Source organism: Nuphar pumila, chromosome 12 (genome assembly GCF_984573655.1).
Source record: "Nuphar pumila chromosome 12, dmNupPumi1.hap1.1, whole genome shotgun sequence".
NCBI classification, from domain to species: Eukaryota; Viridiplantae; Streptophyta; class Magnoliopsida; order Nymphaeales; family Nymphaeaceae; genus Nuphar; species Nuphar pumila.
Window position 1 is genome coordinate 93,816,434 of NC_143260.1, and position 24,987 is coordinate 93,841,420.

General features: G+C 36.2%; 1 protein-coding gene across 1 annotated transcript; it reads left to right on the forward strand.

The window, feature by feature from the left end:
* The first annotated feature begins 22,700 nt into the window (after nt 1-22,700).
* Nucleotides 22,701-24,379, forward strand: LOC149821202 (protein CANDIDATE G PROTEIN-COUPLED RECEPTOR 7-like). The gene has a single exon (XM_089982002.1). The coding sequence runs from the start codon at nt 22,833-22,835 to the stop codon at nt 24,147-24,149; it is 1,317 nt and encodes a 438-aa protein (XP_089838128.1). The 5' UTR covers nt 22,701-22,832; the 3' UTR covers nt 24,150-24,379.
* The last annotated feature ends 608 nt before the right edge of the window (nt 24,380-24,987 follow it).

Below are 24,987 nucleotides of genomic sequence, written 5' to 3' on the forward strand. Positions count from 1 at the left end.
ATTTCGATGCATGGGTTGCCAATATTATTTGAATTAGTTAGGGTCATATTGTCGTTCTTTATAATCATATGGTATGACACAAACACCTCATTTGTTCCAGCTATCCAATTGTTTTCTGAAGCGTTCATGCCAATTCACGTTCCTAGCCCCACCACTATTCATTTTCCTTTTCAATTATAACACCCCAAATATTTAACTTGAAAATTTTTGGAATAATTTTTTTTTCTAAACAACAACAGAAATGTTTTATTAAATCCTCAATCAATTTATTTGGGCGGGTTACAGGTGATAGCACAGACTCAATAACATTAGGCAAATTAAACTCTTGCCTCTATAAGTCATAAATTACAACTTAATAAATTTAATAAAGTCAGAGTTCCTCAGAACATCTATAGAAGATATGGTCTCATGACGCTGTCCACAGCGACGACCGCAATTTCCCATCTTTATCTTTTTTCTGAAAATATTAATTCAGAAGGGACCAGACTACCCTGTCTGAGTAAGAATCATACTATCTATATGAGTGTGCTCAGTGTTATATGTACAAGTATATGTGTGGCACATTTATATAAGAAGTAACAAACATTTGAATAAGTGTTGAACGCACAGTTCATTAAATTCAAGCATTTCATGATCTATTACATAAAAGAAAGACATCAATGAACGACACATCATATAAATGAATCACATTTAAGTTATCACATTTCGCATTTAAAGGAAAACATTTCTAAACTATGCATCACATCAGTGAATCACAATCATATTCTAACAATTGCAACATCAAGCATTCTTCCAATAATTGAAGACTATCAGAAGTGTACTAACTTTATGTTTTCTCTTGTTAATTACCATGTGGGTACGCACAGTCATTCAACATCGTAGCGGATCGAGACCACACGGGGGTTTGTTATGCTTTTTCAATTAATATCCTGTATGACTAGCCGTACGGAGGTTCAAAGGGGACGGTTCTCTACCGAGAGAGTACTCTCCAATGGCTAGAACTAGAATTAGGATGCACCATATAACTTCTGCAGAAGACTAAGATCTACCACCTAGGATGCATTGATAGTCTTGGCCCTCTAACTCCGAGGACTGAGGATCAGGTGAGACGCCTTGCTCTCACAAAAACAAAATTGTTCCACGGAGCTTGCACCATCTACCCTCTCCAAGGTAGATCATGGGTCTGGTAACATACACCATCTTTTAGATGTACCCAAAACCCTGAGAAACTGGTAACATATGCCATTGTCAGGTATACCCAAAATCCTAGGAAACCAGTAACATATACCGTCTTTCAGGTATACCCAGAATCCCATATTTAAGTTATATGTGCATATATTATATTTTGTTTATTTCTTAGTGCGAGTCATTGCACCACAAGAGATTTTCAAAATTCCAACCCATACTCAAAGTGATCTCAGTGTATGCACATACCAAATCAATGCCCAATAGGCACCAATAATATTTTCTTGAATTTTTTGGCTCAACTTTGAGTCGAGTACTTATACTTGCAGTATTTAAAATTTCATTTCTGAGCTAGGGTGTATGTTTCATACCTCACTGATCATGCACTCACATTGCATATCTTAAGTATAACTTTTCACAAGTGCTTATATGGCACTACAAAGGTTCTATGGAACCACAAGTTCATTTTTGAGCTCTAGCAAGACTAAATTTTCATCAAAGTATGAATTATTTAGAATAAACAATTAGCAAAAACTAGGGTCTATGAATGAAACACGGCCATATCCTCTTTCTGTGAGACATACATCATTTATATGAGAAGTGACAAGTACAATTATCATTTCATGTATTTCATAGAGTTCAGTAAGGCTACTTTATTCATTTAGTGCACACATGACAAGGTATGCAACTTTTTGCAAAAATATGCCGGTGTACACTTATTCCCATAAATGATGGAAAAATCAATGCAATTCTTGTATTTCATGGATTCATTGAATAGAATGACTCATTTCAAATAATTTTACTGATGAAAGGTGCAGATTTAAAATCTTCAACATACGATCAATATTATGAGCATTTGTGTTTAACGTGCATACTCTTAACATGAGAAGCGAATAAAGAGTTCATTCAATATATATATATATATATATATATATATATATATATATATATATATATATATATATCGCAATGCCGAGCAATATAGAACCATCTATTAATGGACCTGAGAAAATAGTTTCCTAAAAAAAATGCAGGGCAAATTTTTTTTCCATGAACAACCGCAAACCGTGCTATACACAAAACATTGATCAGTTATATCAAAAGGTATTAGTTTCAGTTGTATCCTAATAGTGTAGGTTCATTTTCAGCGAAAACCACCGATTAGTCGTAACACAAAATTTGCAGATCCATCCATAGAGAAATGGTAGAATAATCCTTAAAAAAAATAACATGGATTATGGTGATAATAACGATGAAGAATCATAAAAACAATTGCAGATCAGTTATATAAGAAGAAGAGAAAATACTACATCAATCTATAAATCACACTAATCAGTTTATATCAAAACAGACATGATCGTCATACAAAAAAAATACTGATAGAACCATAGAGAAATCTAAACACATGATTGTATACTTTTTTTTTGTTTCTTCTTCATATTATCAACGCAGACCCAAAGAAAATATTTCCAAGAATGAAAGGACTTCATAATTAAAAGTGGGACAAGGTACCAGCCTAGCATATGCAACTTCATATTTAAGAGTACACACATGTGTTGATTTATAATCAGCGAAACACACCAATTCATACTCATGAATATATGCATACGCAGGATTTTAATTATGTTCACATGCATAAGTAGATTCATGTTTAAAGTATACATAGAGGCATATTAAAATCAAAACTGCATGAAGATACAGATTCGACCTGATAGTCTGGATCGATCATTTGCAGAAATCATTCCAGATTTCATGAATATGTAGATCCATGTTTTCCCTAGATCTTCACATTCATCTAAATGGTTGGATCTATCTATTCTTATTCAGAATGGTATATGGTTTGGTGGGTTCAAGTACACCCACACGCAATATTTTAACCAGATTTTCATCAGTCGTGGCTAAGGCCCATGGTTGAAAATGTATGTTTTCATACATACATTCAAAAGGAATACAATGTACTAGTACTACAGGGCATCAAGCACACACATAAAGGTAGAATACCCCTTACCTTAACTTGAAGATGGAAATCTGAATCTGAGAGTGCTCAACTTCTCACGCAGTTCGCATGCCCTCTTGCATCGTTCTTCTCAAAGGTAACAGAAGCACTTGGGTTTACGCACTCTAATAGAGTAGAAGTGATTGTAGAGAGGAAGAGGATGAAAAGAGAAAGGGTCGGATGGAGAGGAAAAGACTTGCTCCCCCATCCATTTTTTTAAAACTCTTATAAATTTCCAATTAAATTTTTATTGAAACCCCCTCTTGTCATTATTCTCTATAACTCCCCTTTTCAAAATCGTGGTTATGGCTTGGTCTTCCTTTCAAAGAAGGAAAACACGTGAATACTTCTTTCTCTTTTTTGTTTTCCCTTAGCTTTTATGAGGTGGCCCATTTAGAAAAAAATGAACCTTTTCCAAAACCCTTTCTTTTGTTGTTTAATATCTTTATTGGGTTTTCTATTTGGGAATTCAGCCAACCTCCCTCCTTGAAAACATGCTTATCTCTTAATTTTGAAATAAATGAGTTACAAAAAATTTTGTTGGTTATCCTAGTGCACAGGGGGCTTTGAACTTGAGTCCTTCTCCTAAAGAGGCAATGAACCCACCAATGAACTACTTCTATTTCGTTGCAATTCATATCTTACTTAATTTCCTTAAATCTTTATAAACGTTAGGCATTTTTGATAAAAAGGCAGGTCTTCTTGCTAAAATCCGTGTATGTGGTTGATGAGATTTGAACTCAAGTTGCCTCATAACTAGGCAATACCTCTTGCCATAACACCACCTCACCTTTTGTTGCATTATTGGTCTTTGTTAATTCATTTATATACGAATTGGTTTTCGATGAATCTCAAATATGAGTTGGATAAAAATTATATTTTAGATCTTCTTAACTCTCTAACTAGATTCTCGATTAAAATCCGACTATATTTGGATCCATTAAGATCCAACTGGATTCTAATTGGGTTTTAGATCCTTTCAGGATCTAAATCCATTCATCATATCCGAATCCAAATACTAGATCCATTTGATCCTGTTTGGATTCAAGATCCATTTGGATCAAATCCATATCACATTACCGTATTTATTTTGAAGAATTGTAACATTTATCTATTTTGATAAAGATCAAAATTTTGCAGGTTTTATATCAACAACACACGCACTTTTGGTACTGACTGTCCCAAGCTAGATTGTAGGAGTACTCAACTATCATGCTGCAACTCGGCTTCACATTTGCTAAAGAGCCAAATATCGCAGACAAACAGTCTCACAGCCATAACAACAACCTCTTCATCTTTGTCCTCCCTATCTCCATACGGTCTCTAGACAAGCTCTATAATCGAGATTATGGTTTAGATATAGACATAATTATTCATGCAAAAATGTTGAATGCGATAACGATTTGTACAAAGGAAGAAAAAATCCTAAAGTGATGATTACTTAAGAATGCTAAACGTTATAACAATTTACGCTAATGAAAGTTAGATGCTAAGAAGATAATGATTTATACTAAGGTAGACAAAATCCTAAAGCGATGACTACTTAAGAATGCTAAACATTATAACGATTTACGCTAATGAAAGTTAGATGCTAAAGAGATAACGATTTGTATTAAGGAAGACAAAATTCTAAAGTGATGATTACTTAAGAATGCTAAACATTATAACGATTTACGCTAATGAAAGTTAGATGTTAAGGAGATAACTATTTGTACTAAGGAAAACAAAATCCTAAAGTGATGATTACTTAAGAATGCTAAACATTACAATGATTTACGCTAATGAAAGGTAGATGCTAAGGAGATAACGATTTGTACTAAAGAAGACAAACTCCTAAAGCGATGATTACTTAAGAATGCTATACATTACAACGATTTTAAACCATTTACCTCATTCAATTACAATTCATCTAAAATGAACTGAGCATTTTCTTCCTTGACATTTATTGAAGCCCACTCGCCAATAATGGGAAAACCATAAACCACAGGGCCATACTGAGGACGCAAGGCGACAATATGCTCCCATATCTAGGCCTACAAAAACTATATATTAGTAAGACTCCAACCTTCAACGAGCTTAGTCTACATGTGCTAAATATATAATAAACAAAGACCTGAACAAATGGCCAAACCCCCCCACGGTTTTCGTACCTTACTCGCACGGTAAAGTTGACTGTACAAGTGTGCGAGCATAGCAGCACCCCATGCCCAGTTGTCGACTTCATCTAAGTCTTTCAGGAACTGCAACCACAAGTAACTTATTCTCGAACCAAAACAATCAAAAAATAAAGTAAGTCCAAAAAAATAAAGAAGGAAGCCATGCAACTCTTGGTCAGCTGCTTTAGATGCACATGCAGCGGAGCAACCTTCCCATTTATTACAGAAAAAATAAACTTTCATCGATGAAGAATTGCTTCCACCAGAAATACACTCACGTTATTCTTCCATCGACATTCCTAGAAGAGCCGTGCAATTATCCCATGGGTTATAGTTTGAATCCCGTGTTAGGACAACACTTCCATGGCACTTAAGACTTATAATTCGTGCTATATCTTCTAGGGTCATGGTGATCTCAAAAACCCCAAACTGGAACGTGTTCGTTTTATGATTCCACTTATTAACCAGGTGGGTCATGGTGTTTTAGCAATTTTTAAAATAATGTTGGTCCAGAAGGCCGCCGAAGTGCATCTTTCATAATCGGTCCTTCTGATATTTACTCAGCTTTCTGTACCACGACAAAACTACAGGCCACTGACATCACCCTTTCAACTTTTCATTTGTTGCTTTGCTTTTCTTCTGACTTGCCTATAACATAAAATATCAAATGACAATTAGTCGCTATACATAGTAATCACTATCGCAGTAATCGCTATATATATAGTAATCACTATACATAGTAATTACTATCACAGTAATCACTATATAGAGTAATCACTATTCATAGTAATCACTATACAGAGTAATCGCTGTACATAATAATACCTGTAACAGTACATCGCGACATCCAATAGCAATTAACGTACCTTGGTCACACTTTTCTCCTCTTTATCCCTCCCTTCCTTTGCTTTTGTACTTCTTCCTTCCTTCGCTTTTTTGCATCCATCCTCTACTTTTTTCTTTTCTTTTCTTCTTTTCCTCTTCCTGCTTCTTCCTTTCTCTTCCTCGTCCTCCTTCTTTTGTCTTTCCTTCTCTTTCTCATCCTCCTTCTTATTCCTTTCTCTTTCATTCTCTTCCTCGTCCTCCTTCTCTTTCTTTTGCCTTTCCTTCTCTTCCTCATCCTCCTTTTCTTTCCTTTGTCTTTTCTTCTCTTCCTCGGCCTCCTTTTCCTTTCATTCTCTTCCTCATCCTGAATATGCTTCTTTTGCCTTTTCTCTTCCTTCTTCTTCAATTGTCTTTACTTCTCTTCCTCCTCCTCCTTCTTTTCAACTATCTTTGTTTCACTTTCTCCTCCTTCTTCTTCAATTTCCTTCGCTTCTCTTCCTCCTTCTCCTTATTCTTCCTTTGCTTTTCCTTCTCCTCCTTCTTTTATATTCACTTCTCTTTCTCCTCCTTATTCTTCCTTTGCTTTTCCCTCTCCTCCTCCTCTTTCTTCTGCTTTCACTTCTCTTCCTCCTTCTCTTTATTCTTCCTTTGTCTTTCCCTCTACTCCTCCTTTTCCCTTTACTTCTCTTCCTCCTCATTATTCTTCCTTTGCTTTTTTATATCGTCCACCTCCTCCTTCTTCTGCCTTGAATTCCTTTGCTTTTTTCATTATCCTCTTCCTTCCTTTCCTTTTGCTTATCTTCGTCATCATTATTCTTCTTTTTCATCTGTACTTCTTTCTTATCATTCTTTGTTGGATTATCATCTTCAATATCTGACGGATTAGGCTCCGCTCTATACTTTACCAGCAATTGCTCCCTTTCTTTATCATTCTCAATCATCATTATTTTGTAGTATGCTTCTAATTGCTTATACAACACATACTGTTCGACAATTGCGTCAAGAGGTTTTTCCTCTAACGATGAATTATTTCTTCTCTTACGAATATAAGCCATTGGTAACCTGCAGAACACAAAAACTCACTGAGACGGTAATGGGTGCTCTGACGAAAGAAGACAAATCGTTAGATTTTTTGTGGAACATTTATGGGAAAATATTGGGAGGATCTCCTTTTATAGCAGAGGAATTTAATGCTTATGGGACCCGCCAAAGATTTTATAATAAAATAACATATACCTTTAAGCGATTCATATTTTAGGCCGTTTACGCAATGACGTCTTTGTCGGCCACAAAGTGATATAAAAATTCCTGTTGATAGCTTATAAATCGATATATAGAATCAAGATAGAAATCAATATTAAGAATCAAAATAATATCTTAAATTGATATCAAGAATCAACATAGAAATCAATATTAAGATTCAGAATAATATCTTAAATCGATTTGAAAATTCGTATTGATATAATAAAAATTGATATTTAGAATCAAAACAATATCTTAAATTGATATTAAGAATCAAAATAGCATATTAAATCAATATATAAATTCTTATTGATATCTTAAATCGATATTAAAAATCAAAACAATATCTTAAATCGATATTAAGAATTAATATAGAAATCAATATTAAGATTCAGAACAATATCTTAAATCGATTCAGAAATTTGTATTGATATCTTAAAAATTGATATTTAGAATCAAAACAATATCTTAAATCGATATTAAGAATCAAAACAACATCTTAAATCAATATGGAAATTTCTATTGATATCTTAAAAATTGATATTTAGAATCAAAACAATATCTTAAATCGATATTAAGAATCAAAACAATATCTTAAATCGATATTAAGAATCAACATATAAATCATTATTAAGATTCAGAACAATATCTTAAATTGATTTAGAAATTCGTATTGATATCTTAAAAGTCAATATTTAGAATCAAAACAATATCTTAAATCGATATTAAAAATTAAAACATCTTAAATCGATATGAAAATTCCTATTGATATCTTAAAAATCGATATTTACAATCAAAACAATATCTTAAATTGATATGAAAACTCCTATTGATATCTTAAAAATCGATATTTAGAATCAAAACAATATCTTAAATTGATATTAAGAATCAAAACAATATCTTAAATCGATATTAAGAATCAGCATAGAAATCGATATTAAAATTCAGAACAATATCTTAAATCGATTTAGAAATTTTTATTGATATCTTACAAATCGATATTTAGAATCAAAATAATATCTTAAATCAATATTAAGAATCAAAACAATATCTTAAATTGATATGACAATTCCTATTGATATCTTAAAAATCGTTGTAATGTTTAGTCTATTTTGCCTTTGTTACGAAAATATTGTCATAGTATCACGCAAATCGATGATCAAATATCATACAAATCGATATGAAAATTCTTGTTGATAGCTTATAAATCGATATACAGATTCAACATATAAATCGAGGGTTTAGGTTTTAGGGTTAGGGTTAGGGTTAGGGTTAGGGTTAGGGTTAGGGTTAGGGTTAGGGTTAGGGTTAGGGTTAGAGTTTAGGGTTTAGGGTTTAAGGTTTATGGTTTAATAAGATATTAAGGGTTTAGGGTTAGGGTTTGGGGTTTAGGGTTTAGGGTTTAGGGTTTAGGGTTTTGGGTTTTGGGTTTTGGGTTAGGGTTTAGGCATTAGGGTTTACGGTTCAGGGTTTAGGTTTAGGTTAGGTTTAGGTTTAGGGTTTAGGGTTTAGGGTTTAGAGTTTAGGGTTTAGGGTTTAGGGTTTAGGTTTAGGGTTTAGGGTTACAGTTTAGGGTTAGGGTTTAGGGTTTAGGGTTTAGGGTTAGGGTTAGGGTTAGGGTTTAGGGTTTAAGGTTTAGGGTTTAGTAATATATTAAGGGTTTAGGGTTTACGATTTAGGGTTTAGTAATATATTATGGGTTTAGGGTTAGGGTTTAGTAAGATATTAAGGGTTTAGGGTATAAGGTTAGGTATAGTAATATATTATGGAATATATGTACCGATTTGTAAAATATTAAGTGCTTTCTAGTGTCGATTTGTTAGATATTGTAGTATGTAATTGAAAACTATGTGTGAGAAATTAACATTGTACCGACATGAGGTGGCCATTTGCGTGTTCAAATCATTGCTCATTTAGCGATTTCTATGGAAATTGCTTCAAAACTTTCTACCTGTAATTAAATAGTTGTCACGTAAATCGCTATCGTCAACAAGTATAAATCATTATTTCGTCAAGCATATAAATCGTTCTTGTTTTAAACATATAAATTGCTGCTTCAAACGTACAGATCGATATAGAAATCACACCTTTCATAAGTACATATCGTTGTAACATTTGAGCTTCAATAGTAAATGTCGTTCCGCATCTCGCTCGTTGTCAAAAAATGATATGCCTTGTGAGACCTGGATTCCGGTTGATGATTTATGCTATTTACACAATGACGTATATGTCAGCCACAACGATTTGCCTTTATATAGAAAATATTGGAATATTATAACACAAATCACGGTTGTAGTAATATATTATCGATTTGTGGGATATTGTTTTGTTTGTTAATATCGATTTGTAATCTATTATGCTGAATTATCGTATCGATTTGTAATATATTATGCGATATGTATATCGATTTGTAACATATTATGTGTTTGCTAGTGTCAATTTGTAAGATATTTGTATTATGATATTGAAACTTGTGAGTGCGGCATTTACATTATTGCATGATTGCGGTGGTGATTTGCGTATTCAAATCGTTGTTGATTTAGCGATTAAAATTGAAATTGTTTCACAGCATCATAGCTGTCATTAAATCACTGTCACGTGAATCGCTATCGTCAACACACATATATAATAAATTGTTTCTTTTATTGGCACGGTAAATAACAACTCAATGCATAGTATAGTATGATGCAACTGACGATCATGACAAATAACATGAAGAATGATGTGCATGTAGATTTAATTTTGCATGGTCAGCAGGAAGAAATCCTTTCGCCTCATAAGTGTGTGTAGTTTTCATTCTCATCCTTCTTCCTTTGCTTTTCCTTCTCTTCGTCATCCTTCTTCTTCTTCTTCATCCTTAGTTCTTCCTCATCTTTTTTCGTTTGCTTTTCATCTTCAATATTTGATGGATCAGGCTTTGCATAATAAATATCCAACAATTTGGTCTTGTCTTTTTCATTCTCAATATTCATTATATTTTGGTACTTTACATAACCCTCATATATATCGGATTGGCGGATGATTTCTCCAAGAGTCATCCCCTCCAATGGTGAAGGCTTTCTTGTCTTATAAATTGTAGTCATTGCTAACCTGTATAACACATTAATTTAACCGCAAATCGTTGTAGAAATCGAACCCTTCATAAGTACATATCGTTGTAAATCATAAATCGCTACTGTATTAAATGTATAAATCATGGCTGCTTTAAATGTATAAATCATGAATCATAAATCATAAATCGGTTAAATCGCTACTGCTTAAAATGTATAAATCATTGTTGTATCAAACAAATCACTGTTGCATTAAATGTATAAATCATTGTTAAATTCAAACATACAAATCATTGTAGAAATTTAGCCCTCATAAGTACATATCGTTGTAATGTTTATCCTTCATAAGAACAAATCGTGCTAACTATTTTTCGATGCCCAGAAGGTGAATATGTACAAATCGATTTGTTTCAGTACAAAAATGGGTATTATTTAGCATGAATAATACAACCAGTTGTAAGATTTAACATTCGGATTTACATAACAAAAATCACTTTTTTTACATAACGAAACCATAAACAAAACTCATCGAAAGGATACGAGTTTTGCTAATCCGACAGTAGAGGAGAAACACCTAGAAGGTAGATGCAGCCAATGGTGGCAACAATGCACTGACTATGCTCTAATGGCAGTAGATGATGAAAATGGGTGCTCCGACGACAGCAAACGACGACAAAGGGTGATCCCATGACAGCAGACGACGTCAAAGGTTGTGTCGTCAAAGGAAACTCCTCTTACAGCAGATGGTGCATCGTCAAAGGGTGAGTCAAAATGTTTATGACGACATATTGCGAGGAGCTCCTGTTAAAGCAGAATCGTTTACTCCTTAGGGCGAAAATGATGATGATTTTAACCTTTTCTCTCTTCTGGCTGGAGGACATTTTTGTCATTTACTTGAAACATCGTTTCATAGCGCTAATGGTGGGAAAGGGTACTTAAGTCTTCGCAAACAAACTGGACTCCGATGCTAAGTGATGACGACACACAAGGGAAAACAAGCCCCACATGATTACATACGTGGCGCTCATTCAGACCCGAGAACACACACCTGCATGTTTCGGGGGGGAACATATAACCTGCTTCGATAATGGTTGGTATGAGTATTTATATAACTTTAGAAAATGGTGCAGTTTGCTAAGATATAGGAAAGCATATCTCCTACTTGTCATGCACAGCTTGAACTGTGCTTCTATGCCATCTTTATGTTGGTTGGAGTGGTAGCTGGTAACCATGTGGGACATGTAAGACCACATAATGGACTTTTCCATCAGGGTGTGTCTTGCTCACAATTTTACGTATCACCAAAAAGTTGATGAAATTTTGTAAAGGACACATTGTTATTGTGATTACGAGTGTTTAGTTCAAAGGTAATTTGCTCTACAAAATTTGGTCAAGGAAAATTTACACTTGGTTTAAGCTGTAATTAGCTATGGTTGACCCATCCAAAACCATTGTGGGCTCGCTGGGGGGTACATGTTATTCTTGTTTCTTTGTTTAAAATGCCATCTGTTTTGGTGAAGTCTTTTTGTTGTTTAGTGGCCTCTCTTTCCTCTTTTGTTGAGACACATATAATGGTATATTGTCTTCTTGTTTTCTTATTTTTTGATATATATTGGCAATTGTGTGATGTATTAATGAGAATGAGAAGGATACGCATTATGAATGGTATGAATAGGTATATCCAAAACATGAAGCTCGGTTGGATAGAAATAAATCATGATGAGGTCTTTGTTCCTAAAATATCTGATAATTATCTTATAAGAAAAAAAATAATACTAGATCATGAAAAAATATCAGAAGTCAAGAGATTATATAATGTTTAAAAATTTGATATGTTAATATATTAAAACACACTATTATGAAAGGATAACTAAAATGTGCTGAACCCATTAAAATCTAGAAAAAGAATTTTCATACATATCATGCTCTTTCAACATGTCTATTGGTGTCATTTTGACAGAAACCTTATTTTATGAAATATAAACTTTTCATGATTCAAAGGAAAATTGGAGAACCTTCTTTCTTATTTATCGGATACCATTCTGTGTTGACCATTGCGATGTACACACATGCACATACACATAGAGTCAGTAACATATTGTGCATCTAAATATACCAAGAAACATAAACAATGAGTGGGTCCCTGTGTCCCACTGAGCAGGGATCCATTTAGACCCTATGCTAACATTTAGCTTGAACAATGATTAGAAACCACCCCAAACATGGTAAGAGCACAACATAGAAACAATAGGGAACAACCCTATCAATTAACTGCATTACACGTTGCAAAACACATTTACATTTTCTAGGACATATTGTGTGTTAGCAGATCATGGAACTTGGATGTGTCCTTTTGATATGCTTTTGTATGACAGGATAGAGTGAAGAAGGCCACAAGGGGTCCTTATTGTTTCGATGAAAAAATTATATTTGGAGCCTAAAAAATTTACAAAGATTTTGGACTGTTGATATTTTGAATATTATAAAAACCATCCATATGTAAGAATCGAACACTTCAAAAGTTGAGCCCTATAAAATCAAGTACGTAGATCATATATATACAAAGAGAATTTAAAAATAAAACAAAAAAACCTAAAAAATCCATCAAACACGTATCACATGCACCTAATGTTCAAGCACCTATGCTTTACTCCTAATTTAATAGTATATATTGAGTCAATCATCTACACTCTATCATGTAAAATATACCTCATTCACTTTCTAATTAGGAATGTATTTCACCGACTCTCAGTAGGTTACTCCTTATCAGTCATGAATTCATAATTTCTTTATCTTACAAACAAACTCAAATAAGTAGAGCACACATTGTTAGTCTTGGGTTTGTTCAGCAAATTTCATAACCTCATCACAAGCTAGGCTGCCACTTATTTTCTAACTCAATTGTAACACAATCCATGTGTGTGAGATTATTTGTTTCTTGATGATACATGATAAATGATATGAATTTAGAAAGATATAGTAACTATATAATTACCAAACAATAACTATAGATGAAACACTCATAAACATAAAACTAAGCCAAGAAAAGGACAATAAAAATAACATATCCCAAAAGCAAACCAGAGAAAACAAAAACAACAATAACTATAGATTGAAGATCAAACTAAAAGGTTCACAAAAAAAGAAAATCAACCCAAACATCAGAATAAAACAAGAACAAATCTTGAAAGCAAAAAGAAAGAATAGAGGAAAAACATAAATGTCAATAAACAGAAAGATAAGGCAAGCAACAAATGAATATGACACAAACAGATTCAGTAAGAAAAGCACATGTGACACACAAAACAATAACTATAAATGAAAGATCACAAACAAAAATGTTTACAAGCACAAAACTAAAGCAAGGAGCGAACAAATAAAACAAGAACATATACAATGACAAATAAAAAAAGAATAGATCCTGGAAGCATACCAGAGACAACAAAGGGAAAAACATAAATGTTGACAAGAAACAAAAGATTGAAAAGACAACAGAGACAGTACATAGCCAAAAAAGAAAAAATATACCGTTTGTATAATGCAATTTGCCTGTGTGTTGCCTACTTTCGCACAATCCAAAACAAATGACAAAAATCCATCATATGACTGCATGATGAATGTCTGCATCCAACTATCAAAGAGTGCAACTTGGTTGAGCACATTCTTATCCCTTGTAACTTGAGCTAACATTTTGCACCAGCACAACATAACCAATAAAAATGTTAATTATTTACCACTCTATGGTTACATAAACAACCTTCTTCTTTTCCTTGTTTGGTTGGTTTTGACGGGTGCAAGAGTATAAAGGTGATGCACTTTTTTGAAGGGGCTAGGTTTCAAGCAGCTATTGTCACTTTCGTAAGCAACTTTTGTCACCTCCAATTGCAAAAGTTGCCACAGGTACCAAGTGTCAAGATAATACTCACAAACACTCTCTTTTTTCTCAGCATCCACATGGATACATACACAACACATACTAAAAAGAAAAATAAGTCAAGTATATCTTTGAATGCAAGATGACAAAATAAAAAAGAGATGTTGATAAATGGCAAAAAAACTTTACCGAAATAGATGAAATTTAGGTAAAAAAAACAAGTACCCTCCAAGTACCCAAAACTTGCATGTAGCACAACAAGAACACGATATGTGACGATAGGGCCCACATGAAGGTATACCTGACACAAGGCAATGAGCACACATATTACCTAAACCTTAAAAAGCACAAAGTTGTTAGAGGATAACCAAGGAGGGTCTCATTCATCACACCACATACTACAACACCATAATAAACCTATATGTCAGAAGAGAATTACGACTCTTACTACAAAAAGAAAAAAGAGAAAAAAAATAGGTATACCCTCAAACACATGACAACAAAAAAAAGAAGAAATGTCACTAAACAACAAAAAAGCTTTATTGAAGCAAATATAATTTAGGAAAAAAAAACAATAGGTACCCTCTAAGAACGTGTATGGAGCAACAAGCAGACGACATGTGGCGATGGGTTGAAACCAAACGTCGGGTCTTGGATTTGATTTAGAATATGGAACTTTCTCAGGCTTTAGGTATGACACTGTTAGAAGTCAAAATCCGAGGATGGATATGAGATGCAAAGTAACCAAACACCCAAAAAAGGAAAAATTACCAATGCACACCGCAAAATCTGCTAGTGTTCTAACAAAAAATTACAATTTTATTGTGGTATTAATGTTTTTATGAGGTATTTATTGAAAAATAAGTGATTTTAATTTTTATATATTTCTTATTTAACATTCATCCTAATTTTTTAATATATTTATCATTTGTTGATAAAAACACAAAGAAAACAAAAAAAAACTATTTTTCATGTATTTCCCATCTTGTCATTGATCTTGTAAGTAGGGGTGTCAATGGGCCATGTTTGACCCATACATCAGGAAAGGGTATGTGGCACAAGGCAAAAAGCACATGTGTTACCTAAATCTCAAAAAGCACGAAGCCACTAAAGGACAACCAAGGGGGTTCTCATTCGAGTCCGAATCGGGTGCAATATGATTGCACACAAATTTGTGCATTAAGTACCCGATCGCCCTCCATGAGGTCCCACATTTGACAGATATCTGTAACGTCCCAGATTTCCAAAACAAAGCTAAGTTAAAATTTTCATGAATTTCTTTTTTTTTCCCTTGCAGTGAAACTTGGAAAAACTTTTAGTAGCGGAATCAGACAATAATGAGTCGTCAATTTTAGAAAACTCCGAACGCATTACAGGTATGTGATCAAGCAATTCATTGACCACCAAAGTGTTCTATTTTATCGAAAACCACATGTTTATTACAACATCACTGCTTGGAAAAGCAACATAGGTTCAATAAAAGAAAGCAGTACAACTCTATCTAGAGAAACCCTTAAACTTGATGTCGCTTTGCTCCGCATATCGCAACACAGGTTCAATACACGAAGTCTCCATAAAACGGGGTTAGAACCACTGATGGTCTGTTAAGCAAGCAATCATGCATCCATTTAACTCAAGTAAATACGTTGACCACTCAGGGTCGCAGTTCATAATAACGACGCTCAAGTCTCCATGACTTAACGTATATCACAAGAGCCTCCTCATGGCTATGAGTTTGAACATCCGCTCAAGTCTTCATGACTTAGCGCAAGCCTCTCCCAGGCTAAATGTCATGCTCAAGTCTTTACACTTGGCATATCCGTATCCCACACATCTAAGGACAGCTCCTTGAGCTTCGCTTAATCGTGCAGATACAATACAGGTCTTTGCTTAGTCGATCCAGTCGTATACCGATCATGACAACTTCACAAAGGTTATGCAGGACTGACTCAACAACGTCCATCCACTCATACATTCAAGTATTGCTGAACATAAGCTAATGCTTTGTTTCGATAATTAACCCCTTCTACTGAGCTTAAGGGATGTATATCTGAGCACCAACGCGATGATCTGGGGGTTGATTATTCTATGTATTTTTAGATACCCCAGAGGCCTGTTGACCCCATCCCTCTAGTAGGAAGGTACAATCATACCGGAAGAAGTCCCTACTAGGTATTCGAATGCATTCTGCTACTGCAGTAGTTGGGTTCAATCCTTAGAATTTAAGGATAACCACGACCTTCATACCTCTGAGTGACGGAAGCCATCATGAACTCTATTATGTTCGAGAATAATATAAGTCACTCAAGGCTACACCATCACCATCTTCCTCGGTGAGAAATTCTGAAGGGGTCTGTCGGTCTGACAAGCTACTTAATGCATGCCTATAGGGCAGCTGTTGAGAAGTATGTACTCGACCTCATTCAGTGTGCCCCTAACACGGTCATCAACCGTGGAGTCTTTTTATTTTATTCATATGCATGCTTGACTCTGCTCTCGGCACTGCGGCCATCACGTGCATTTCACCTCTTTTGGGTGGACAACGTACTTTGGCTCTGCGGCCCTTACAAGTCTAGTTGTATGTTAGTCTCTCGATGAGCATGCATATGACACGATCTCAATAGATCGTTTGCTCGATGTATTTTTATGCAATGAGCTCACAACCTAGTCAAGGCACAACAACTACTCTAACGCAATGGCCCTTACGAGCAAGGTGCCCTTACAAGTATCAGAGAGACAAGTCATTCTGACATCGTTCCAACAACGAGCATCGTTCTGCCATTTAACCGGTTCTAGCAGCTCTTCTGTCAACCATTTCGTCAGCACCTCCCCTGCTCCAATGGTAAAGATGCAACGATCCTTTCTACGTTATAGAAAGTGTTCATGAACTGTGTAGCAACTCCTCTGTTTGACGGAGTAACCTGATACATTTTTTCTGAGCTATTTCTAGCTTCTTCAGAAATTCCAGCAACACTTCCTCTCTTTGATGGAGAAAGCGTGCATTTCTTTTAACCATTTCAGCGGCATCTCTCTTCTTTGGCGGAAAAATCGCTATGCTAAACTCGGGGATGAATATACATCATTGTATGTACTTTGCATCCATCAAGGTTGATTGGAACCGTGGGCCATAGCCAGGCCATACACAAATGACTTAATCTTTACGAAAATGCAGTTTTGTGCAAAAGTGAAGCATTTCCAATAGAGGGTTCATTCGTTAAGCAAAATCTTAATCGATGAGCGATAAGAGAATCACATCGGCGATTTGGAGTTGATCTTCATTTGAATGCTCATTTACGCGCCATATATGTAATATAAGCAGAAGCCTGTGCTTTATATAGCGGCGACATAAAAGAAATGCATATACTTATTGTTCGGGGTATGTAACCGAATAAAATATTATATATATATATATATATATATATATATATATATATATATATATATATATATATATATATTTGCAGAAAGTAGGAGCCTTGACGTCATTCAACGCGACGACGTAAGTTAAGTGCATAATCGAAAATTGCAGAAAACAAGAAGCCTTGGCATCATATGACGAAACAACATAAGTTAAATGCATAATTGGAAGTGCACAATAAAAAATTACAGAAAACAGGGAGCCTTAGCATCATACGACACAACGACAAAGGTAAATTATAAGGCCTTGGCGATATAAGACGCGACAGCAGTTACCAGACGATATACATGAAGTTCAGCATCCAACGAGAGTTACGATGCAAGCGGGTGAACACCGAAGTATTTCGAAGGGCTCAACCAACAACTAGGGTAAGATACCATTTTTAAGAATGCATATACTGCGTATTTAACATATAATCCGACGATAGTTACGAGGCGAGCGATTGAATACCGAAGTGTCCCAAAGGGCTCAACCAAGAACTAGGGTCATATACTACTTCAGAAAGTATATGCTATATACAAACAAGCAAATACTTGAAAGAGATGAATCGACAAAGCAAACTTACTTCGAATCGCGAAAGAAACAACTTCGATCCTCTTTTCGAGAGGTCAAACTAGGTCAGATGAGTTCGACCTAGTTGAGAAAGGAGAAGAGTAGGTCAAGCTTCTCAACCTAAGTGGTTTGAACCAAACTGGGTTCGGTCCAAGTCAACTGAGTTCAGTAGGTTCGGACTTAGCCCAAGTAGGTTGGGTCTGGTTCAGAAAACCAAACCAGAATCTGAAACCAAAAAGGACTTTGACTTTGACTTCAAACCAAACCAGGTTAAAGTTAAGTCAACTGGGTTTGGACCAGATCAAGTGGGTTTAAACCAGGTCAAGTGGGTTTAGACCAGGTCAAGTAGGCTAGGTCCAGATTAGGCAGGCTCAAGCCAGGTTAGGCAGACTCAGACCAAGTGGGCTAGGTAGGGGAGGTTTAGGAAGGAGGAGAGAGAGAGAAGGCTAGAAAGGGGGGGATAATTTTTTCTAAAGGGGGGCACCTCTATTTATAGAAAATGAAACTTGACCCCCAAGTTTTTCTTTTACCTTTATGCCCTTTGCTTCTTTTTAATTTCAAGAGGTTCCTTGGTGTGGGGCCCACATGAAAATTTAATGAGATATTTTTGTGGGTCCCACCAGATATTTTCTGAGAAATATTTTTGTGGGTCCCACCAACATTTTCGTGGGTCCTGCAAAAATTTGAGTTTTCAGTGATTTTTTTTTTCGAAAAATTCTGAGTATGTCATTCCCTTCGTATTGACGTAACTAAAAAAGTTGGCTCGAGAAAATCTCTTGATTTCGTTCAGGTAAGAAGTTATGACTTTCAGAGTATTTGAGCATAAATTTGTGAAGTGACGAATATACTAAGTATAATTGGTTCATTGAAATTGATTCATTTCGTATTTCGAGTATAAATGCTATTTTCACCGATAAATGCCTCATAAATTTTATTTAAAAATTATACTAAAAAAGTATGAGTCTTACACTATCCCCAAGATGGAGGGTAATTAGGTGCTTAATGCACAAATATTTGTGCAATCATATTGAACCTGATCTTTTCAAGTTCTCATTCAGCCTTACTAGTATTGTTATAGTCCAACCTTCACGTTCAAGAAAAGAAAAAGGTATTTTCTATGAAAAATGCACCAAAATCTCCTGAACCTTTTTCTCTCGTTGTAAAGGTCCTTGTATTGAGTTCACTTGTAGATAGCCATCGTACATTTGTATCATTAATAAAATCTATCTTATTAAAAGGTTCCGGTGTTTTTACAAGGTAAGCTTTTTACCAAAACAGCCCTTTTTACAACCTTTTAGAAAATAACCCTCAAGTTATTTTTGAGAAATATCTAAAACAGCTTTTTTACAAAAAAAAAAAAACCCTTCAGTTTCTTCTCTTCTGTTTTTGCATTTCACTAGTTTAAAAAATCCCATGAATCATACCTATGGAGCATCAAGTTAAACAATGGTTTAGGAACCTCAAAAATAAAATAGGAAAGAAGAAAGTCCTGCAATATTTTGGTGAAAGAAACTCCTCACTTGTCCATAATTGTGTTCTAAAGATCCTCTAAAAAGAACCTTTAGGTCGTGAAGGAGATGGTGAATCACTTTCACAACCTACTCTTCATGGCTAAGAAATCCTGACGTCTTAACACTTGTAGAACCTTCCAACTTAGTCTGGATCCTGATCCATTTAGTTGTCCGCATAGAGCTGCCATGGTGTTTTCACACAAAGATCCAAACTCCAACTAATCCACATTATAGTCACAAATCTCCCTATCGGGATTTTCTAGGCAAAGAAAAATCTTGCTATAAAAAAGAATTGCTTTTCTCAAGAAGCTATGGGCATATTTAAATTTTAAGTAAAAAATATTAAAGATATACAACATATATGAATATCACATTAATAACGCGACAATATCACGACAAGAACATGATATTTTTAAAATAGGCAATTGTTTGAAAATATTGTTGTTTTTTAGATAATATCGGTTTATGAAATTTTAGAAAACAGTTGATATTTGTGACTATGATCCACATATGAATACATCTTTAAATCAGTGTGATTAATCTCACTGTTGATTTTTTTCTTGGTAAGAAAAAAAAATCCTCACGAGATTTTGAAAAAAGACATTTTTTCGGAGAAAATATTAGGAAAAAACTCAAACACAAATAAAAAGTGAAGACTCAGATCAAAAGTAAAGAAAATAATTCCCCTTATGATAAATTCGAATATATTAAAAACAGCAGTAATTTGAACATGCCATTATTTAGTTTGAACTTTTTGAGATGTTTACTCGGACATTCTCAGAATGGTTTCCGTGGAAGCAGGGGTGATCCCGTTGGTTTTGTGGCCTTTTTTCTGTGCTGAAATACCATACTACATTTGCGTAGCAAAAACTTTATAAAAATTGTAAGTTATTGATTTTTGAAATTTTATAAAAACTTATAAATACCCCAAGAAATGATTCCTATAAAAACAACCACATAGATCACATCTGTCAAGATAAAAAAAATACTGAAAATCCAATAGCATGTTTCATTTAGAACGGTGTCCATTTTGTAGGTTTTCATTATATATATATAAACTCATAACCTTGGATGGGTTTTTCATTGAACTAAAGGCACGTCCGATTTGCATTGGGCAGAAAATGCACATTTAGTGGGGGTTGCTACCACCACCATTAAATGTGCTTTTTATGAAAAAAATGGCACTTCACCTCTGATCTTTGTGTGATCAAGGGTGGATATGCATCCGATAACATTGAACGATTCGCGCATTCACTCTGAGCTACTATATATATATATACATATATATATAGAAATATGAGCATTTTCAACACTTTTTTTTTGGCAAATTCAGCGTGACAAATTTGCTAAGAATCAACCATTGGATCATGTATTTTCAATGAAAAAATGTGACTTTTTGAATGCTTGAATATTTATGAAGACTATGAGCCATTGATTTTTAAACTTAAAAAAACGAGGTATATGCATCAAAATAGGATGATTCAAGAGCATATTCTTATAAAACCAAGCATGTAGATTACATTTGTACGGTTAGATTTAAGAAAAAAAAGAACAAAACAATCTATGAAAATAATGGCTCATATTCTAGTGATTATATATATATATATATATAATGCATGTGTCAACGACCATTTATTTCTACATCCATTTATATATTACATGATATAAATGGTTGGCCACAGTGGCCCAACTAGTTATCCTCACATTTCTTTTAGGTTACTCGTACAAAACAAGTACAAATTGGGATCCATATTATTTTCTCCATGTTTTATTGAATGCGGGGCCCACACAAAAAAGAGCAAGAAGTAATCCGTCGGATTATTTGGGAATGGGGTGCACCCACTTATCCATAAAAAAATGGGAGAAGTCAGGGTATTTCATCTCCCCATAGTTGCTGATCTTGACTTGTTCCATGCCTAGGGAATGATCGATGCGCCGTTTCGAAACGAACACGCCATCAGTCCAAGATTCAGACCCTGTCCCAGTATGAATCCGGGTCAATGTTAGTCCCAAGCCCCAACCCGTTGACATCCTTATTTCCCAGGAATCAACCAGCTCCAAGTCCTCATACTCAAAGCCACCCAAAAATCCACGATTGCGACAGAATGGAGCTATGGTACCACATTATTGGCCCAGAATAAGGGTGAAAACGGATCACATTTCCCCAAACCTCTGATCCAAATCCAACACATTGTTCTCCCATATAGTCGTTAAAATAAAGTTCGCAGGCAGATTCAAATCCCATCCTTACTTACAAGGACGACATTCCAGTAAGATTCTGATCGATAAATTCTACAGGATCTATATCTGGATCCATATCAATTCCAAGCACAAACATTTTTCACATTTTATAAAATGACTTAGGGATGTCAACGGGTTGGATGCAACCCGACATACAATCCAAATCTGAAACTGATTAGTCAGATTCGGTAGCCAAATCCGGACCTGATTAGAAATTGGATTAGGTTTGGTATTGAGTTTTTCATTGAAACCTGACCTGATTCCGATTAAAATCTTAATCCCACTAAAAACAAAACCAAATTAAGTGTAAATATCGGGTTTTAATCTAGTTGGATCTGGATTCAGTTTTTAACTTTTTCCATCCGACTCTAAATCCGAAGCTGAATACTATCCCGACTAGGTTGGATCCAATTCGATTTTATCTTTTTTTTCATGGGAACCTGACCTGAATCCGACCCATTGACATCCCTAAAACCACAATTCAACCTGTTTTTCACCAATCCAGTATAAAAATTAAAATTGGACTCTGGATTCAACTCTGGGATTGGGACTTTCAACCAATTTCGAAGTCGAATCTACAATGATCCGATCCGTTTCCTCCCTTCAGAGACACCAGATAATGGCCCTCGCCCCCCTCGTCTTACATAACATAACCGACACCCCAACCAAACACGAAAGAAGAGAAAGAAGAAGAGAAAGAAGGAAAAGAGGAACACAAAGACAAAAGAAGAGAAGCCGAAAAACCAGATCCGATCCCGCCGGCTCAAATCCGACCACCGTCCATGGCGGAACGAGTGGCAGTCCTCCTCCCTCTCCTCCTCCTACTACTCCTTCGAACGGTTGTGGCAGAGATCAAGCACCTGCGGATCGACTCCGACTCTCGCCCGATGATCCTCTTCGAGGAGTTCGGCTTCACCCCGACTGGCCACGTCACCATCTCCCTCTCCTCCGTCTCCTGGTCGCCGGAGGACCCCTCCTCCGCTGCCATCTTCGACCCTTCCTCCATCGGCTTCCTCCTCATGTCCGAGGAGTCCCTCCTCCAGATCCTGGCCGATCTGGAGCAGTCCCCTCGGTTCTGCGTCCTCCGCAGCCCCCACGCCCAACTCCTCTTCGACTTACACAGCCTCGACCCCACCACCCGCGCCTTCAACCAGTCCTTCCCCGTCACCTCCCCCAACCAGTACAGCCTTTTCTTCGTCAATTGCCGACCGGAATTCCGGGTCTCCATGGCCGTCTGGACAGAGATCTACAACCTCGACGGCGACGTCCGCGACTACCTCCCCGCAGGCCAGACGCAGCTCCCCAAGCTCTACCTCGCCTTCGCCCTCCTCTACTTCGCCTTCCTCTTCGCTTGGGCCTACTTCTGCTTCAGGTTCAAGGACGCCGTCCACCGGATCCACGCCCTCATGGCCAGCCTCCTCCTCGTGAAGGGCCTCAATCTCCTCTGCGCCGCCGAGGATAAGTTCTTCGTCAAGCGCACGGGAACCCCTCACGGCTGGGACGTCGTCTTCTACGTCTTCCAGTTCCTCCGCGGCATCCTCCTCTTCACCGTCATCGTCCTCGTCGGTACCGGATGGTCGTTCCTCAAACCCTTCCTCCAGGAGCGCGAGAAGAAGGTCCTCATGATCGTCATCCCTCTCCAGGTTGTTGCCAACATCGCCGCGGTCGTGATCGATGAAACCGGGCCGTTCTCCAAGGATTGGGCCACTTGGAGACAGATCTTCTTGCTCATCGACATTGCCTGCTGCTGCGCCATCATCTTCCCCATTGTCTGGTCGATCCGGACGCTCCGCGAGGCGTCCAAGACGGACGGGAAGGCCGCACGGAACCTCGCCAAGCTGACCCTGTTCCGGCAATTCTACATGGTGGTGGTGGGGTACCTTTATCTAACGAGGATCGTCGTCTTCGCTTTGAAGACGATCGCTGCGTATAAGTACAGGTGGGTGACTACTGCTGTTGAGGAGGCCGTGACCTTGGTGTTCTATGCCTTCATGTTCTATATGTTCCGTCCCGTTGAGAAGAACCAGTACTTCGTTCTCGATGAGGAGGAGGAGGAGGCTGCTCAGGCAGCTCTCCAAGATGAGGAGTTCGAGCTGTAGATTTCGAGAATGCTCTGTATGGTTCGGTTAGGTTTGGAGAATTGCAAACCATGGGGAGTGAGGTTCATTTACAGAAATCTTTCTGGTCTTTGTTTTTTGTTTAATCAATGATCCCATCTTAGAAATGACTTGCTTTCCTCTTCCAAAGATATATGTTTTAGATTGGAACAGGAGTTGATTGTTTGAATTTGTTATTCACGAAATCAATGTTACATGTATGTTCGATGTGATCTAGTTTTGATTGCATAATTCTCTCTCTCTCTCTCTCTCTCGTGGAGTTCGGTTGTTTAGCAAGTGTTCCATTTTTCTTTTATTTTTTTTAAGTCTAGTGTGCTATGAACTTGTGGACACAAGTAAGGATGAATACGTATGCAAATAATATGTTCTTGAACGTGATTAATATATCATAAACGTCTCTAGAGAAATCATGATGGACAGGGTATGAAGGTAAAAGAAGTGAGGACTGAGGAGTACTAATTACACTCTCAAAAGGTCAGCGAGAAAGTAAGGCTGCATAGCTGAAAAGTACCTTGCACATTTTTTTTAAATAATGCGGTGCATGCTTATGATTGACATTTGAATTCTGGATTACAATATGTACATCAAGATATCGAAGTGCTGAATTTTGATATAGTTGGATGTGCATTTAGCTACCTAATGTATACATAAATAGAATCTTTAATATAGTTTTGCTTTAATAGTTTGTTGAGATATGATATACTTTGAGGAAAAGTTGTAGACACATTAACCGTGGATGGTAGTGGGAGACTGACCTTATGTCTTGTTTAACCCAATGTAGCCTATATTGAGGAGAAGATATTTCAAAAATACTGTTTCT